Here is a 20,422-nt window from a genome sequence, read left to right on the forward strand (position 1 = left end):
ATCATTCAATTACAGTCTTTACCAATAGTAAACCTTTCAAACATCATGGCAACAGTAAGCTTTCACAGTCAATGAGTCATGTCCAAAAGAACACAGTGTTCCTTTTAGGATGCAGTACGGTAAAGATGAACTATGGGTGATATACGTACACCCGCAGATAGTATGGTCAAAGTTCTTACCTAAACAAACATAGTAAAGTTCTTTAAAAAAAGGTCAACCAGTAAAGTCAACATACATTTGACAAGTTACAAACTCTGTTGGCAAGTGGCCTGAATTGCATGTCTAAAATTCATAAATAAACAGTCATCTAACCATGACTGTGGACACTCTGACACAAACTCCCAATGTGTTTTACACAGGATCTGTTAGCGCAGAATACGGTTTATTTCACCACGTCAAAACCCTCCAAGAAAAGCGTGCAAGGCTTCATTCGACCCTGACTGTGCCAGAGGCAGCTCGCTGAAAACTCCACTGTCTGTCGCGCACACATACTAAAGTTCCTGAATGTTTAACACAATGCTTAACACGAGTGGCTTATGGACACCCAGCGGAGGCCAACCCAGTGCCTGGTGGCAGTACCCCTGTGGGTGAGACTGTATAACAACAGGCAGCATCTATAGAACTAGTCAGGGGAGCGTGAGACTGGGGTAGAGGGGTAGTGGAATAAATAGTTGGCAGAGTCGGGGTAGAGGGGTAGTGGAATGGTGGCAGAGTTAGGGTAGGGGTTGTGGAATGTTGGCAGAGTCAGGGTAGGGTGGTAGTGGAACGGTGTGGTGGTAGGGGTGGCAGAGTTGTGGCCACCTTCAGGTGGGTCGGAAGGCCCTGATGATGTGGCCACAGAGCGCTCTGCCACACCCTGGGAATGTGCTACTGAGACACTACACACTCCCAAGTCTGCTCCAGGGGCATCCACAGAAGAGGTGGGTCTGTTCTCCCGCTCTCTAAATTCAAATTCAAATAAGCTCTCCCTCTCTCTCTCTCTCTCAATTCAAATTCAAATAAGCTTTATTGACATGACAAGAGTGCTTGTGTTGTCAAAGCATGTACACAAATTCAATACACTCTCTCATTCATTCTCTCTCTCTCTCTCATGCTGTCTTTCTCTGAGCCAAGTGGACACAGCTGACAGCTGGCAGCATCTCCAGCTTCTCAACAGCTCGTCGTATGCCTCTGCTAACCCTCAGAAGCGTTAGATAAAAACCATCACTGACGGTCAGGCATACGTTTAAGCTGACCCGTACGAACAGGACGGCGAGCTGAAACATATTGCTCAAGGCATAAGAGAGGATCCAACGCCTGGTTCCTCTGAACTGCGAGCACACATTAGCACTTGCTGTCATTCACATCATCCATTCAGCCCTGAGGAAACAGAGATGGGTGAAAGTGGGGACAGTCTACTGTGTCCTCTGAGCTGTGGAAAACCCCAGGAGTCTGACTAAGAGAGCCGGTCCCTTCTGGAATGGACGTGAGGATGGGGGGAGTGGGTGAGATAAACAGAGAGAGAGATGGAGACATAGGAGAGAGAGAGAGAGAGAGAGAGAGAGAGAGAGAGAGAGAGAGAGAGAGAGAGAGAGAGAGAGAGAGAGATGGAGGAAAGGAAAGAACATGTGAAAGAGAGAATGAGTGTGAGAGATGGAGGTAGATGAAGGGACAGAGGGGGAGAGGGAGAGAGGGGGAGAGGGAGAGAGAGGGAGAGGTGAAGAGAGGGAGAGGTTCTCCTAGAGTGGCAGGAGGTATCCAGATCGGTTCTGCTTGCTCTCCTGTGCTCCCCCGCAGGCTCCGGAAGCTTCTCTGAGGCGGAGCGGTCGGTGGCAGTCCATGTCGCTGAGCGGCGGGTAGTGCTGCCGATAGCACAGGTACGAGAAGATCATGCCCAGCAGAGACCCCACCAGCACGTCTGAGGGTCAAGGGTCACAACACACGTTACTCATGCAGTTCTGCTTATGTTGCCTTGGTGATGACATTCCAAGAAACATCAGGTAAAGGTCTATTAGAAGAGTTTGGTTCCAAATCGCTACAGTATAACCACAATTTTAATGAATTTTCATAAATTTCTTTTTTTCATTTTGTTTTCAAAGTCATCTGCAATTTGATTTATACTACCTGAAATTTCTGTATTTTTTGTATATTTGGTAGAGACTGGTGTAGTGTGGTGAAAAATATTTGTGGATGTCTATTGGTACTTTGGGATGCACCTCTCTGCAGTGGGTGTGCCTTCCAATTAGAACTTGATTGATGTACCATGTGACCCTTTCTACCTAATAAGTATGACGTGTGTCTATCTTGATTCAAGTCTGATGAAGAGCGTGTAGCTCGAAAACGTTCACTTGGTGAAATTAAAGAAAAAGCAAAACGGGAGCAAGTGTGCGGACATTCAATTTTGTTTTTTTATTACCTGAAATACACAATTAAATAGCCTGACTTTTTCATTGTTTTTTAAAAATGGAGATATAGCATTTTGGAACCAAACTCTTCATTTAATGGGACGTAAAGACAGAGGGGTCTACAATATGCAGCTACCATTAGGGGCACCTAGATAAAGTGCTACAAGTGTAACATGGTGTTTTTATTGTTGCATTAACATAGGACATGAACCGCACTAGTATGCCCTGTAGTTAGAATACACCTTCCGGTTACACTTTACTTGACAGTATCGACATAAGAGTGATATGACACCGTCATAAACAAGTCATAAAAGTTTATGACATAACGCTTCTGTCATTAAGTGTCATTTGGTTTTTGTCATAACAAGTTAGGATTAGGATTAGGGTTAGGGTTCATGTGTCATGACAGTGTCATGTCACTCTTATGTCGATACTGTCAAGTAAAGTGTTACCCAACTTTCTGTTGCTATTCTATTTGTAACAGAGGTCAGTGGACATACCTCACATATTGAGCTCTAAATGCCTGAGTTTGTACCTACTCTCTGATAAAGCAAAGACACCTGTTCTCTGTGAAATCACAGCACTGGACTCCTGTGGTTGGAGGTCCCCACAGGAGCAGAGCACGACACCCACTGAGGCATCTGATAACAGCAGGTGATAACAGCAAGCTAATCTATACCAGCCACGCTAAGGGACGTCACACACACACACACACAACGCTGATGCAACGCTCAAGGAGGCAGCTAACATGAGCTACGTGGAGTTCCTGGAAGGCCGAGTGATATTACAGTTAGCGCCCACCTTTGTTCTCTCTCTCTCTCGAAATTGAGGACCAATCACATCGCTTAGTGGACACAGAGACAGTGTCCATTGAGGGTGCGTCAGTCAAAGATGTGTTAAAGCAGGGCGCACATCACACAGTGTAGGTGCTGGACCCAAGGCAGCGCAATAGGGGCAGCCGTAGCCTACTGGTTAGCGCTTCGGACTTGTAACCGGAGGGTTGCCGGTTCGAACCCTAACCAGTAGGCACAGCAGTCGGGATTAGTGTGTGCTTCACCTCACTGTGTGTTCACTGTGTGCTGAGTGCGTTTCACTTATTCACAGATTGGGACAAAATGCAGAGACCAAATTTCCCTCACGGGATCAAAAGATTATATATACTTATACTTATACTTTATACAATCTGAAAAAAAAGTATCTAGAAGTCCGACTCCGCACACTGTAGCTCCCTTTTCATGCAATTTTAATAAGATTCCCAACACAGTGACATTTCCAGTTTTATGCTCTTCTTCAGCCGAGATCAGAAACATCCCTGTTTTGGGAATCTCATTAAAATTGCATTGAAAGGCTTCTAGATACGAATTCACATTGCACTGAGGGTGCATCCCCATGTCTGCCTGAGTGATGAATGGCCTTCATACCATTTAACTACTTAATTTGGTCCCAATATGCACCATTGTGCAGTGTGAGTTTTGTGCCAGAGTTCATTATCTGTATTTGGTTTTGGTTTTGGTTTGTATGCTCTGCTTTGTATATGACACACAATTATACACCTACAATAAACACAGCAAGAAGATAACTATGCAAATATGCATGTCCAGGTGCCTGTGCCTCCCTGTCTCTCTGGACTTTTATATGTCTTCCTACCGGTCTGTCTGTCTACCTGTCTGTCTACCTGTCTGTCTCTCCATCCATACTCATAGTCATCCGCCCTCTTCATCAATCACACAAAGTCAGGAAACACACACACACACAGGGAACACACACACACACACACACACACACACACACACACACACACACACACTTACCCTGCCAGTGGGGTTTGTAGTCAGGAAACACACACACACACACACACACACACAGACTTACCCTGCCAGTGGTGTTTGTAGTCGCAGGTCCTGGACACGGCGATGAGGATGGCACAGAGGAGCGGCATGAGGAAGATGCAGAGCCTCCAAGAGCGCCCCCTGCCTACGGGGCTGAAACAGTGCAGCTTTCCCCCCAGGTACAACGCCGTAAAGCCCAGCCCTGCAAAGGCAACTGCAACGACACAGACACACACCAAAATTAGAGTTGGATGGCGGACGAGTTTTGACACAGGTCTACAGCACGGAACACCAACTGCCAACCACCATAGGTACAAGATCCACATATATTAATTAAAAACACATATTAGTGATATTACATTAAAAACATATACTCTACACCCACAGTTTAAAATGCAAATGGAACAATATCACTCTGAAGGTAAACGTGAAAAGAGTGTTTCCTAGTGTCCCTTTTGTTTATTTAAGGCATTTATTTATATTCTTTAAGAGAATACTTAATACTTAAGGCTTAATACAGACAGAAAATATGCCTAGAGTGTACTGCATTGGCCACAACAGTGTCGTTTGACAATGGCTTCAGACGGAAACCACAACAAAATCTACGCACTGTGCCTTTAACAGCACTATATTTATCCCCTAACTGTGTGATCCAACCAGATGCTGTGTAAGTCTGGAAATAGGAACTGCTACCTCTGTGTACAACATCACAGGCAGCCACAACAAACAGAGCCCTATGATGACTGAAAAACAACACACACCTCCTCCACGACAAACAATAATAACAACAACAAGCTGCATTCATATGGCGCTTTATCAAGACACCCAAAGCACTCTACAGTGACAAACAGGAGCGCATCTGAAAAAGACCATCTGAGGGAGAAGAAATCTATTTCTCCCACTCGTGTCTGGTCTGAGTCTGAGCTCTGACAGGGCTTCTGAAGTCTGCCTAGCGTCAGAGAGATTCATAACCCAGTTGGACTGGGCGAGCTGACCTGCCAGAGCCAGGCTAATGAGACGTCTGTGCTGGTGAGAAGGCAATTACGGCAGAACAAACAGCTCATTTAGCGCTCGCTTGCATACGCCAACGCCATGACAGCAAACCCTGGCAAAGCTGAAGCATGTTTACACAGCCTCCGAGAGGAAAATCTGTCCATTGCTTCCATATGCCGCACGCAGTCAGACACACACACGTTTATTACAGCAGCACAACACCATGACAGTGCCCCTCCAGCTTTACTCTATAACACTTTTTTTCCGGCATGTTGTACATGTTTTATGCCCTTTTACCATTTTGGCTAATTCTTTAACATTTACATTTCATGTTTATTAAATATGCAAAGTATCAATGACAATAAAATAAATAGAAAATAAATGAATCGTACAATATACCGACCAAATATTTCAGAGTAGCCGCGTAGCGTTCAAGAATCTTTGACTTTTTTTTAGTGGGAGATTAATAAATGGGCATTGAATAAGCAAAGTTAGGCTAACCACAACCACTCAAGCAAGCAGTAAAGCTAATTACCAGATATACAACAATTCTACATGGACATATATTTGCATTAATGTATTTTTACAAGTACATTTTAAACTGCTACTACAAAATTCCCTGATATTCCATGACCCCCCACAAATGATACAATTCCATGACTTTCCATGTCTGGAATAAATTTCCATGATATACCAGAAATTCCATGACCCGTGGGAACCCTGGTACTTCCTGGTTGGTATTTGCTAAAAAAAAAAAAAAAAAAAAACATACAGCACTGCCAGGGTCAGCTACAGAGTGGCACAGACCTATACGTGTTCTCCTGGACCACTTTAGCACATGTTTTAGGTTTTTGAGCGATCCTCAGCTGTGAGGAACATGTCTGTGTGTGTGTGTGTGTGTGTGTGTGTGTGTGTGTGTGTGTGTGTGTGTGTGGGTGTGTGTGGGTCCTCTTACAGGAGGAGTGTCCACTGGGGAAGCTCTTCCTGCCCTCCATGACCACATCCGGGTCACCGCTACACCTCAGCTCGGCGTTGAACTTCCCGTCCGGGAAACAGCGGTAAAAGAAGTCTGGCCGCGGCCTGCAGGGTGTAAAAAACAAACAAACAAGCAAACAAACCTTCACTCACAACAAGCAAAGAAAACAAACTCACTGCAGTCTGAGCAACCCACCCAGCCACAGGATGTGGTGGGCTTCTACAGTAGGGCTGGTACCAGAGGAACTGCTGTCCCAGAAGACAGCCTCACCCCGTCCGGATGTGCTTGATGGTTTCGTCTTGCTCACACACACTAAATATTTAATCACACACAGGCAACAAAAAAGACTCGGGGAAGTACTGCACTTCGGGGAAGCCTTATCTATCTCTCTCTCCCCCCCTCCATCTCTAAAGGGTAATGGGGAGAAATGTGAGGTTTTTGAAGACTTTCTTTGATTTACTGTATTGTGCCGGGGTAAGCCTTGCCTTGTTCACTGATAATCTAACGTCTGAGTAATCATGAAAAGGCAGACACTAGTGCAGCGAAGGAGTGTTAACAACCCCCCTTCCTCCCTCTCTCTCTCTCTCTCTCTCTCTCTCTCTCCCTCTCGCAGTAATTTAACTTTCAGAAAGCAGTAGTTTTAAATTATGCATAGTTGGAGACTGCCCTCCATATTCCGGAAGGAATATACTATCAAATACTCTCCTAATCAGAAGACATATGACAAATACTCTCCTAATCAGAACATTTGACAAATACTCTCTTAAGCCTGCGCCAGGGCCTCTTCCAGATGCTTTGGTCTCCAAACAAAATGGTAAGGATAAGTTCAGAGTTCATCTGTAGAATTAGCCTGTAGTCTGGGCATACACATATTCACGATCACAGACAAACACACACATCTTCTTTCTTTCTCCACTATCCAACCCCTGTGAAAATGTAGGACCAAAGCAGTCAACAGTTCAACGGCAGATACCTGGGTCAGTTTCTCAGACACACACACACACACACAAACCTCCAATCTCACACACACATACACACACCTCCAATCACACACACACACACACACACACACACACGCACCCCTTCAATCCCCCATCCCTGGTCCTGTCTCCATACTCACCGGCCGACAGTGAGCTTGACCGCATTGGTGAAGACCCCGTTGAGCACCAGAGTTAGAGTCACAGCTAGGGAGAAAGCACACACACACACACACACACACACGTCACATGACGACCGGCATTACGGGAAACATGCAGAGCAAAGCGGCATTGGGGTCGAGAAGCACTACGGAAAATTTCCCCTCGTCCTCCCATCCCACCGTCGCCCAGCAACCCTCGCTGAGGCTCCCAGGGGACGGTCTGGTTTACATTCCATGCCCAGATCCCAATCTAGAGACCAAGTCTATCCAGTCATTACACACTAACTGACTGCAATCAGATGGTCAGAAGGCAGGGAGGTAGTGGGGAAGACTGGACAACATGCACTTGAGTTTAATTAATATGCCTCAGTGCTTATGAGAGCAGCAGGGACTGATCCCAATCAGAGAGGCACACTTTTGCCTTCTTACCCACAATGCACCATCCGATCCTACCCAGGGCCGCGTTTTGCAAAACCATAGTTGCTAACTAAGTTAGCAACTTTGTTGGTTGCAATGCAATTTCCCATCGCCAACCAAATACGTTGCTAACAGGTTAGCAACTATGGTTTTGGGAAACGCACCCCTGAGAAAGTGTGTGTGCTACCCTTCTTACCAGGCTTGGAATTTCACCATTCTGGGGGCAAGGCCACTTGGCCTTCAGTTGGGCATATTTGGTGGGGGGCACAAAGGCCACATGTCAGGGCACCAAGGCCAAAGTTAACTATACAGTAGTAGGCTATAAAAATGACCAAAGTTGTATTTAGCCTATTCACTGCAGTAGACCTGCATCACTGTATGAAACATTATAAAAACATGAAACATGACATATTACATATAACTGTAAATCATCTGATCATCTAATGAAAACAGATATCTAGGCTATATATAAAATTTATTTTATATTTGGCCTGCTATGAAATCATGTATTGAACAATTTAAATGTAGCACAGCTCAGCTTTAAGAAAGTCAAATAGCCTAGATGCATGCTTAGCATTTTGTGATCATTAAGGCTACTTTCACAAACTCTTAGTCAGCTGTCCTCTGATTTACAATATCGAGGGGATATTTGTAACATTTATTTTGTATTTGGCCCATTATGAAATCATGTGGAACAATTTAAACACATTGTAAAACTTAAAGCCCAAATTTGGAGACATCCATGCATGTCGAAATTTACTGCAAATTCAAAACTGGATTACTTTGGAACGGCTAACTGTACAGGGGACTGCTTTACACCTTTGTGTTCGGTAAGGTCTGCTGTTTATTCTGATGTGGTTTGTCATGTGTTAAAAGAAGGGTTCGTGAAGTATTCCACCGAGATGAATGGGTAGGGAGATCATGGACGCAAAACCTTCAGTAGAATGTATGATTAAATTGAATTATATTATTTACTTTTGCCGTGAAATTCCTACCCTGCTTCTTACCCACAATGCACCATCCTACCCTAATGTATGCACCATCTTACCCAGTGAAAGTGTGTGTGTGTGTGTGTGTGTGTGTGTGTGTGTGTGATCCACCTTACCCAATGATGTGTGTGTGTGTCACACCTTACCGAGAGAAAGTGTGTGTGTCTCTGCACCATCTTACCTAATGAAGGTATGTGTGTGTATGTGTGTGTGTGTATGTGTGCATGTTCCACTGTACCCAGTGAAGTGTGTGTGTGAGTGCGGACGCTGCCAGGCAAGGCGCCATCCTGCACATCGGAAGAACTTTGGGGTTCAGTGTCTTGCTCAAGGATACCTTGACAGGGTCAGGAAAGGTCAGGAGGAGTCAGGCTCAAATCGGTAGCTTTCTCGCGTTCATGCGCGCGTGCGTGTGCGTGTGTGTGTGTGTGCTCCATCTTACCCAGAGAGGCCTCCTTCACGTCCCCTCGGTCAGCTCTCCTCAGGAAGGCAAACAGAAAGATGGCCACCAGTGGTGTGAGGAGGGCGATACTCTAGAAAACACACACACACAAACACACACAGAACAGATTAATAAGAAAATTAAAAATACCAGTCGCAGGATAGAACAGAATCAACTACAATGGAGCAGAAATGAATAGCACCTCAGGTTGATAAACATCCACCAGACAAACACAAACACACACACAGAGAGAAAGAGAGAATAGCACCTCAGGTTAATAGACATCCACCAGACAAAAATCCAGAAATCCAGTTTCACTACAATATGCAGCATGACTCTTTTATGTGAAAGGCTTCACATAAAAGAGTCTGAGAGAGATAATGAATAGGAGACTTAAGTCTCAACATTTGGATTCAGTGCCATGGTTTCACTGCTATCCGTCTTCCTGATGCAATAGGACACATTCAAATGTAAGTTAGATTCTTAGACGAGGGAGCCTACGTTCAAGCAGTTTGGTACCAAGAAAAAAAATCACACATGCACACTTTTATAAAAAACGCTAGACATGTGATTTTTTTTTTAATGTCACTTTGGATAGAAGTGAGTGCGAAAAAATCGCAAACTTAATCCATCTCGACAACAAATATCCATAGCAACACTGACAAAGATGCATTCTCACTCAGTTTGACTTTTAAGCATCTTCTAAACCCTGTCTTGCTGCATCCTCTGGCTGTGTGTTTGCTGTCTGGACTGCTGCTGCATTTTCCAAGGGCAACATGGGAGAGCAGAGGTCAGGCCCAAATAAAGGCTCGAGTTTCTCCTGCTCCCCCTGAGCACCGATGCATAAAATAATAGCGCACGCCTGCTGCTGCTGGCACACACAGCTCTGGTCGTTTACTTATGCATCTAGCTGACGCTTTCAACCAAAGTGACTGACAGACACTAATAGCAGAGGCCAACTTCATCAAGGAATCACTCCCATTACATTTAGTAGTACTGCATGCTAGCAAGTTCCTTAGCTACTACACTACCAAATGGGGGTATATAAAGCTATTGCCTTACTACCTAGAGGTGGAATGAAGCAATTCATTTCGCCAACACTTTTACCCAAAGCAACTCAAAGCACAGGCCAGGTTGGGCCTAGGCTTAGTTTTAATCTGAGTGCACGCTCTGTAGGAATCAAAGCCATGCATGTGTGTGTGTGTGTGTGTGTGTGTGTTGAGAGAGAGCGAGGGGGAGAGGGAGGGAGAGAGAGAGAGAGCATGTGTGAGAGAGGGAGAGAGCGTAAGCATCAGTGTAAAGAAAGACTGGAGAGGTGAAGTTGTTTAGTGCTGCGTAGTTTACTCACAAACATGAGGTTGGTGGGCACATGATCATTTTCCACGTGGTGGAACTTGTAGAGCCACAGTTCTTCGGGCTGGATCTCTCGAGTAAAAGGAGGCAAAGCCTCAGTAACTCTGACGAGAGAACACACACAGTCTGTGTGAGGGAGGAGAGGACAGGAGAAGAGGAGAGGATAGGACAGAAGAGGAGAGGAGGGGAGGAGAAGAGGAGAGGAGAGGAGAGAGGGGGAGAGCGTAGAGAGGAGGGGAGGAGAAGAGAGGAGGGGAGGAGAGGAGAGGAGACCCACAACCATGAAGCTCTACACCTGACACAACCACAGGGATGGAGCCATTCAAGGCCATGCTTTGTGGTTCTGATGCTTTGTGTGTTTTTAAAGTGAATGCATGGAGGGGCTACCATGCAGGAGTCAATAGGCCCTGATAGTATTTTTTACTTTCTTTTGCTTTAGTTTGACATTTCAGGCCTGTTAGACAAGTTAGACAAGAGAAGGCGGGTACTTTGACACAGACTAGGAGTGTCAAAATGAATGCGACTATTTCCTTATGTGCTGTAGTTTTAAGTGATGTATCTACTAGCATTAAGAAATCGATGATAATGTATTTATTTTGCATTTATTTAAACCTCATATTAAGTATAAAATGGAGAGCGTTTGTGGTGTGATACTCACAGAAACACGGCTAAAAGAAGAAGTCGAACCAGCACTTCACCGATGAAGCCATTGTCTAAACTCTTCTTCATCTTCAGGTCAAAGTCGTCATCAAATCCCTTATCGTCTCACCTGTACCAGAAATCAGAGAGGAGACGACCAAGCAGAGGTGTCAGAAAAACCTCATAGGTTATCATTTGCAGTTTACACTGATAGCAGGCGACAGTTGCATACAGAGCAGAGATATCGTTAGTGGGTTGATGGGTCAGTTCGCGAAAGGATTCCTTCAAGGCAATCTGATGTGAACAGTATGTTAACATCGTTAAGGTGCTACACAAAAATGCAATATGCTCTAACGTTAATGTAACAACACTAGAAGCAGAGTTCGCGTTATTTCAAGGGAAACGCGGGCAGGGCAGACCCAATGTAAATATGACACGTTTCAATACTTCAAACCCCAACGCAGGCAAAGCTTGACAAAGAGCATAGCAAGCGCCCCCAAAACGATCATTTATGGCATCGGCGGAGAGCGCAAACGTATCCGGGAAGACCACCCGCTGCGTCTGCCACATCTGTACAGAACCTAGCAAGCGAAACATTTCCGTGAATAGGTTAGCAACACTCTTTCTCCCCGTTGTACAGTGAGGTTTGTTTCATACGGACCTTCCGACGCACCCCTTGCCTCCTTTAACCGACGGATGATATCGTCGATTGTCAAAAGCAGGCGTTAGAGGTGAAGATCGTAGTTCCTCGTAGTAATGATCATGTCATATGGCACAGTATCGCGACCTACCGCATTAGAAATCACCGATGGAGAGGTTTCTCTCTGACGGTAACGTTAATGAAACACTACCACGTCATATTTTGAGGGCGGCATCTATGGGTCACTAGCAGTATTGCACCGAAACTCCACGGGACTGTCTAGTTTAACCATCACATTGTAGGCTATGCAATATGCATCCATTTGCGTAAAGTGGGTGGATGCTTTTGGGCGATCGAAAGTTGCAGATAATTACAATATGAATGACATGGTGACAAATTAGGCAAGAAACTTGCCTTGACATTAATTGCATGTGTCAGACTAAATGAACTGTGCTTCAAACACGAACATTCAGAACAGTTTTATTGAAGTCAAACCAGGCATGTCTGATACCGAGTAAATCTGTGGAATGTTACTTAAAGTACTCTCAGAATATTCTATGGATTCTGAAGAAAAAACATCTCAGAAATAACGTTAGTCAAATAAAAATTTTACAGATAAAAGGAATGTACAAAATGTTCCTATACCGTCACAAACATTCAGAAGCAATATGTTACAGGCATTCTGTTGACACTACAATAGAATGACAGTTGGATTTGTTGCCATCTAATATATACAATTGGACAAGCATCATTCTCTTACACAATGCAAGTACATGGGCTAAGTACTATAGCCAAAAAAACTCTATTCATGAGTATATCATTTTATAAAACTGGGAGAGGACATTCATACTACCCAAGCCATATCGTGTATGATACTTTTTTATTCAGATGGAGCGTATACTTCAATCCAATGTTTGTGGTGACATTTACACCGACACAAAACATACAATACACAAAACAGAAACTAGTTTTGTCCAGTTGCAAGATTTAGTAAACAGTCTTTCTCAAAGGAATGTGAAATGAACACATGAAAACAAATAATATTTCAGTGGAGCTGGTGAGACAATTTCACCTTTTTTCGACTCCTAATAGCAACTCTAATACTGGTCACCAGTATGGAATTGCAAAAGATGCTTTTGACTAACCGGTCACTTTCTCTCGCTCTCTCTCTCTTTCTCTCACATACACACACATCAAAAAGATGTATGTATGGTGCACACATAAGCAAGACATTAATAAACAGAAAAATGTAGGACATCGATCTTTACTCTCAATACTGTGTGGGTGTCTAAATTAAGACTAGAGTGAATGAATGACGTACTGTATGTGAAAGGAACTCATGGCAATACTGATGTCAGCAAACAGATTTTGGCTAGATTTCTCCTATTGTTGATACTACTGCTAGGTCAAGCTTAATACTCCAAACCCCTCGAGGTCATTGTCACTGGATCTGTTTGGCAGCTGAAAACCTCATCAGTTTGGTATATGCTATGGTGTCAATGAAAGATACTTTTACTTAAAAGGCATTGCTATGGCAGTCTGAGGAACCCTTTGAGAACCGTGGAACCGTTAACAGTTTCATACAGGGGTCTCGCACAGAACAGCCTCACTTTAAAGAAGAAAATAAAACTCTTTTCCTTTACCACTAGAAGATTTTTTCTTTAAAACATAACTATACTAAAAAGTCTGAATGTTAATTTGATTCCCCCAGAATCAAATTATTCATGGAGGGAAATGTCAATGGTATTTACTGAAAGTGCCTATTGATTTCTATGGAAAACTCTTAGAGCATACTCTTAAATTGTACAGTTAGACTCTGTAGCATTACAATTAAAGCACATTTAAAAAAAAAAAATACTGAAAGGCCAGAAATGTGAACAAAGTGAAAGTGCTGATTGGTGCACTTCTTGTGAGACTAAAATAAAAGAACACAAACAAACAAATAAACAAACAAACAAACCCAAAAAAGCGTACAAGGCTGGTAGCAGTACAATGTCACGTGTCCCACGCATCTCACCATAGCAACAGGGCACCGTCCCCTCATAGCTGACGTTAATGCGATTCCCTTTGTCAAAAACATGCCACGCCAATGCCACGGCCTACAACCATGCATTTCGAACCAAGTGGTGTCCAAACTCTGCCGCTGACCAGAAGCAAGATAAAGAATATGAACACAAACACATTTCAAGTAACCCCGGCCAGCATCGCTTTCCTCTCGATAACGCAATGGAACAGCCTGGTGGAGTGAATATGTTATAATTCTCTTAGAACACTGGAACACGGTCAGGTAAAAATGACTACTCTGGGCCTTGTCCATGGTGCAGCAGTACCCTAAAAAAAAAAAAAAAAACAAGGTCACAGGTCAACGCCATAGTAACACAACTTCTATCCCATTCCTGGTCTTAAAACAGTGCTCACAATGGGCACAGCTTACTGGTAAACAAATGAGTTTTTGGACCAGCACAACACGGTACTTCACATCACAGCAGCTAGCAGCTAAGTCCAACACATAGGCAAGGCAATTTTCCATTTTTTTTTTTTGGCTGTTTTTGAAAACCACTGCCATGGCCTATGAACACTACTGAGATTGGCTCTTGTGGACACGAAGGAAGAGGAGGAGTCACAGAAAGATGCTACACTATGCTGCTCTGCAAGTCCCACCCTAGTGACCCTCCCCAAGCCTGTCCACTGATGGGCCTGGCCAGGCTTTCCTGGTGGTCAATAGTACGATTAAGACAACGGCGTGGCTTCACAGAGGAGCGCACTTGAATACTGTGTGGAGCACGGTGGGAAGAATATCTGGAGAAGATCCCGGGCGGGCACATAAGAATATATAGGTAGGTATAAAAAAAAAAAAAAAAAAAAAAAAAAAAACACACAACACCTTTATCGTACAGCTTCTTTGTATGTAACCGAAATGGTCGTCAAGTTCTAAATAAAATAAAATACAGATGATTCAGGTAATATTTACATAATAAAACTCACTGGTGAACCACACCTGACGTACAAATCATAAAGTATGAACTACAGTTTAAAAAATAAAATAAATAAAAACAAAATCAGAGGCATCACAGCTATTACAATTGGAGATAGTGCTGTTCTTCTGAGCAAGGTGAATCCTGGTGGTAGACCTTTCTATTGGCACCTGTGCAATATCATAAGGAGAGTTTAAACAATGCGTGAAAGAAGTGATTTTCAGTAAGGCTTCTTCTAGGATTCGGATGGCAGTGTCAAAAACATCTACAGAGGGCAAATGTGGGTGTTTTTTTTTTTACTTTAGACAACAAAAACAAGATATGTAATCAAATGGGCTCCATAGCAAGCCCAAATAGGTCACTTGAAAATGATATTAATTACAGAAATAGTAATAATTAAAAAAATTTAAAAACAACTATAAATGACGCAAATGCTACTTCACATTCGCATCCTAGAGCCGGAACTGTCCCAAAAAGAGAACCAAAGGCAGGTTCTTCTTTGGGTCCTCTTCACCAGCTTTTACCGGTTCTAAAGGTTCCACTGTAGACCTCCTCGTTCCTCTCCACGTGATCGATTCACGTCTTCAAGTGATACACATTGGTAGCGAAGCAGAAAGTCATGTGCCAAATGCAGAGCCAAGTGCCTATTTAGGCAGTCAAAACGAGAAAAGCAAATACCCAACGAACAAATGTTAAGATCACATACAATGAGAATACGCAACAACAGTGATATCAAATGGACTAGTATACTGTAGTAACAATACATTGTGTGTTAATGTAAACATAGACATATAAATATATTAATATATAGATATATATGTATTTGAAAAATCACAAAGTGGGATGAGGAGACATTATTAAACAAAGTCTTTGTCATGGTTTGATCTGGCGTACGATATGTTCCCACCGTGGGTAAATGTTTTGAAATGTGGCATGATCTGTGGGGTTCTGAATCGAGAGTGTTCTCGGCCCCAGTCTACCTATTTGAGCCCGGTATTTACATGAGGTACAGAAAATAAAGTTCTTGGGTCGTTGGTACCATATGGAGAATCATTAGCCAGGTCCACAGACCGAGAGCCAACCGTTCGACAACGAGGCTTGAAGCGAGGCTGGAGATCCGCTGGAGGAAACGAAAACCATCGGCCGTACAGGCAGAATGAAGGAGATAACAGTCTAGGACTTCCCACTGCCTACAGAAAAGGAACACTTAAAAAAAGAACAGCGGTCACATGCAATGCTGAGGGAAAAGTGTGTGTGTGTGTCTGAGAGAAGAGGGTGTGTCCATGTGATGTATAAAAAGGGAAAACGAAAACAGACGAGTCTCCAGCCTTCTCTGCTTACGCTGGCAAAGTAAGCTTATGTTTCGCAGCCTCAGCTGTGGCCTCAGCGTCTGATCTCTCTCTCTTCTCTTTCTTCTCTCTCTCGCCCTCAAACTCTTCTTCCATTGGTCCGGCTCACTCGGCCGGTTCCTCAGGTGACTCTGGCTGTTCTTCCTCCTCTTCCTCCTCCTCTTCCTCTTCTTCCTCCTCCTCCTCCTCGTCCTCCTCTTCCTCCTCCATCTTGACCTTGGCGTGCCCTTCGTCCAGGGGCCGCTGAGGGTTGTGCTTGGGGCAGCAGGGGCGGCCCTGCAGGGCTGAGGGCACCAGGCCGCCCCGCTCGTGATCGCGGCAGAACGACGTGGGGCAGAAGTCACAGAAGACGCTCGAGACGCGCTGGCACACGTCACACTGGTGCCACGGACACTCCCATCGCCCTGGTAACACAGGTAAACACACAGACGTAAACAACCAGCTTCTGGATGCAGTAACAGCATGAAAAGTACAGCATGCTTTCAAATATTTTTTTTAACAATTAATAAAAATAAAATAAAAATGGGAGACGTGTGAACAGTAAGATTAGTTAAATTAAGTGCTTGCGGTTATTGATTTTTAATCAAAGTATCTCTTTAAAATTGGATTTCCAAAATGTCGTCATGCAAAATGTAATGTAGCAAAACTCTGTGACTTCCTAATACAACACAGAGTGCCATTCATCTGCGGAAGCTACCAGACAGGTTTCGCCAGCACATCTCACATCAGACAAGTGCAGTTTGACACAAAAATGCTGCTGTTCCTGCTCCCTCCTGTAGAGGTCAGCCAAGGTCTTCACAGGCCAGTGCTCTTGAGGTCAGTGTCAAATTGGCTGAACGTCAGCAAGGTAAGCATTAAAGGAACGCGCTAACTTTCCGGGGAGGGGGGGTGCAGAGCTGGAGCTATATGAATGAGGTCTGAGATTTCCTGCAGAAATAATTTCCCTTTCTAATGCTTTAACCATTTTGAGACCCTCCATACTACTGATTAGTATGGGATGATCATCCGCCTATGTTCTTATCCCTAAAAAACATCATTAGCAGCTTCCACCACTGAATTAATTGAATCACGTTTTTTAGCATGTAGCATATATGAAAGTTGTGTTTTTTTCAATGCAAGTTGTGTTATTTTCAACATATATTGTATAACAAATAAAAAAAAGGAAACAACACAAACTGTGTTGTCCCTATCTGGACACGTGTGTTAAAAACAAGTCGTGCTGTTTTCAACACATTTGCTTTAAGAGTGTTTTATCCCCACATTGTCCATACTCATGCTCCCTTCCACATTTAGCACATCTGAGGGCTACGTAGGCCCTTCAGCAAGCACTGTGCCTGTCAAAGATGCCTTCATCTCGGTTATGTAAGGACTCGAGGTGGAGGGGGGACACTTTACTGCACTGGGGTTCCACCCCCGGCAGAAAGTAGACACTCCTGCACAAAGAATGCAATCATGCAGAAAAATAGGCTACACACACAAGCAGGTTTTAGCTGCAGCTCAGTATAGTCCATTAAGCATGTAGATTTAGCTTCCAAAGGTTCTATGCTCCATTTGATTTAGGTTCTATGTTTCCATTGATTATTTAAAAAGGGTATGAATAATTTTGGACTTACCATTTTTCATAAGAAATCCTAAAAAAGATAATTTTTTTGATTCCATGTTTCTACCACATTGTCTTACATCCTTTTGGCATGTGGCAGTGTCATTTTCAGTCAGAACAAACATATTGGTCAAGAGAAAATCAACATTACATCAATATTTGCCAGGGGTATAAATTATTTTGTTCTTAACTGTATGCATTATGGATATATGTTTTTTGTGGGGGTGTAGTGTGTGTGTGTGTGTGTGTGTGTGTGTGTGTGTGTGTGTGTGTGTGTGTGTGTCTCTCGGGGTGTAGAGTGTGGGTGTCTGTCTGGGAGTGTATGTGTGTCTGGGGGTGGGGGTGTTGTGTCTGTGTGAGTCTGTGTAAATGTTCTGTGTTGAGCTGTGGTGTTGTCATCTGTGTGCGTACGTGTGTGTGTGTGCGCGTGCGCGTGCGGTGCCTACCATAGGGTGGTGTGGTCAGGTTGAGGCAGAGCACGTGGTAGGCTTTGGGGCAGTCCTTGCGGTCGCACATGACCAGCTCGCCGCCCTCGCCGCAGCAGAAGCAGCGGTACTCGTGGCTCTCCGGCTTCAGCTTCCGCTTCCGCGGCTTCACCTTGGAGTTCCGCACTTTTTCCTCCTTCTCCCTCACCACCGCACTCTGCACAAACAACAACACCACACTGGTGCGTCTTTCACACGCTTTCCACAACACGCACACAGTAATCTGCTGCTTGCAGATCAATGTGATGCCTGCCTTACGGTGGTGATCCACTGATACACGACATACGCGTGGTGTCGCAATGCCTCCCCTCGTTCAGACGTGTGTGGGCATTTCGTTTAAAATGTCAGTTTGCAGCTCATAGTCAGATCGTTTTAACTTGTCTTAAGTGTTTCTCACAAATGGACTACTTGGCATAGGCATGTAATAGGCATGTATTTAACAGTATATGAAAATATGAATAGCCTATACAAACAATGCAAGCCATTTCAAAATATTGTTTTATTTAAATTACTCAATGCAATCTCAAATCCTCACCAGAAACACCAACAGTCAATATATTTCTCCAAAATCGTTAAAACGTTCATTTGTAAGCGGAACCACAGTTTCACAGGCACCGTTGCGGTAGAACAAAGACCTACAACCTTGTGCTTTCATTGGGTAGTCGCGTCACGTTCAATGGATTCATTTGCATAAAGATGGGCATCGGCCAGATTTTTGACACGCAACATTTTTTCAAATGCAGCACCGCCTTCCTGGAAGGCTTTGTGGGCGTGTTAAAGTCACTTGACGTCACCCATAGGAATAGAGTGGAGTGCAGCACGACAGAATGTTGTGTAGTAACAGTGGATCACCACCGTTAGGCTGCTTTTACACCCTGCTTGTTTGAGGCAGGTGCATCTTTCACACGCTTTCCACAACATGTGATCCTTGCCTTAGGCTGCTTTCACACCTGGCTTATTTGAGGCAAAACCCAAAAGATTGGTTCGCTTGGGAATAAGGTCAGACTGCAATTGTACTCCGTAATCTAACCCAGATCTGCCATTTAACCTCAGATGGGGTGCACTGAAAATCTAGAAAGATTAAGGGTCTGGCCATGACTAATGCAATGGCCCAACTCGAGGGGCGGTACCAAGCATGCATTTGAAAATCTCACTGCATGCAATAGGATAACACTACGACCAATGTTTACTGACTAATTCCGGAATTCGACAATTGGATAACACTACGACTAATGTTTACTGACTGATTCGTTGCAGCGCTATAGTCATCTGTTTAGCTCGCCTATGGCCCGCCTATATCAGATACACCGATGTGATTGGTTCCCCGCGATACAAAGGACATAAGTAATGTGCATCATTACTCATTGCCAGAGTGACTCGCTGAGCAAATTTGAATTGTGTTCCCGCGAGAACTCTGGATTTCCAGGGTGGGGGTGGGGGGGGGGGGCAGTGCAGGGGACATAGAGGAGTGTGTGTGTGGGTTGAGGGGCAGTAGGGGTAACAGTCTTAACATAAAGCATGTGTTTCTGGCCTCACCTTGGGTTGAACTCCGAGGAACCCACTGCAGTTCTCTGCCCCGCAGTGGCACGATGTCCGGCCGTTCCCCAGACAGTCCAGGTTATAGTTGAAGGTCAGCTCTGTATCTGAGGTCAATCACAATCACAGAGAAAGAATATGAATCATCAGAACGTGATGAGACACATTGCAGTATTAAGGTTAAAGCTGAAGTTCACTGATCTGTAGCACACTCTTTTATCAAAAGTGACACAGACTCACAACAGCAGAGGTGCGTTCAAATTCGAAAACATAGGCGTAAATTTGCGAACGTTAGCAAACAGTTCTCCGTTTGCTTGGAGTTTTCGGCGAACGTTTGCCAACAATCGCAAACAGTCTGAGGAGGTAGTTCTACACAAACATACAGTGGAACTGGATGAAGGTAATAATGCAATTACTGTTACAATGGAATGTAATACCAAATCATCCAAATTTAACTGTTCAAAGAAAACATGTTCACCACGAACGTTCGCCACGTGCCAAATTTGAACGCACCCGGTGACATTACCATTCATTACTGAGCCGTTCCAACAATGTTCTAATACATTTCTCAGAAATACAAAGTGTTTCCAAAAGACTGTCTGCGTGGTGGACACACTTTTCTCATCAATCAAAAGCATGAGAGTATGTCCAGTCCAACACCAGTTTTCAATAGTAGAGTG

The 20,422-nt window shown here is 44.0% G+C and overlaps 2 protein-coding genes across 4 annotated transcripts in view; both read right to left on the minus strand.

Annotated features, from left to right (window-relative positions):
• Positions 1-1,595: 1,595 nt before the first annotated feature.
• On the minus strand, positions 1,596-11,997 carry plpp5 (phospholipid phosphatase 5). Of its 3 annotated transcripts, none has more exons than XM_048258181.1 (8): positions 11,819-11,997; positions 11,177-11,287; positions 10,514-10,622; positions 9,166-9,256; positions 7,303-7,366; positions 6,162-6,286; positions 4,257-4,427; positions 1,596-1,897 (listed from the first exon to the last, which is right to left on the minus strand). In XM_048258181.1, exons 2-8 carry the CDS (start codon positions 11,245-11,247, stop codon positions 1,719-1,721), a joined length of 810 nt encoding a protein of 269 aa, XP_048114138.1. In that variant the 5' UTR covers positions 11,248-11,287; positions 11,819-11,997; the 3' UTR covers positions 1,596-1,718. The 3 variants fall into 3 exon arrangements, with proteins under 3 accessions (XP_048114138.1, XP_048114139.1, XP_048114140.1); XM_048258182.1 differs by lacking the exon at positions 11,819-11,997 and adding an exon at positions 11,390-11,412; XM_048258183.1 differs by lacking the exon at positions 11,819-11,997 and having other exon boundaries at positions 10,514-10,644; positions 11,177-11,276.
• Positions 11,998-12,261: 264 nt separating this feature from the next.
• nsd3 (nuclear receptor binding SET domain protein 3) overlaps positions 12,262-20,422 on the minus strand; it is a 33,149-nt gene continuing 24,988 nt past the window's right edge. Inside the window, 3 exon segments of the mRNA XM_048259357.1 lie at positions 12,262-16,525; positions 18,168-18,363; positions 19,743-19,849. Coding sequence (XP_048115314.1) covers positions 16,227-16,525; positions 18,168-18,363; positions 19,743-19,849 — 602 coding nt within the window. The 3' untranslated portion in view covers positions 12,262-16,226.

This window comes from Alosa alosa, chromosome 12 (genome assembly GCF_017589495.1).
Source record: "Alosa alosa isolate M-15738 ecotype Scorff River chromosome 12, AALO_Geno_1.1, whole genome shotgun sequence".
NCBI classification, from domain to species: domain Eukaryota; kingdom Metazoa; phylum Chordata; class Actinopteri; order Clupeiformes; family Clupeidae; genus Alosa; species Alosa alosa.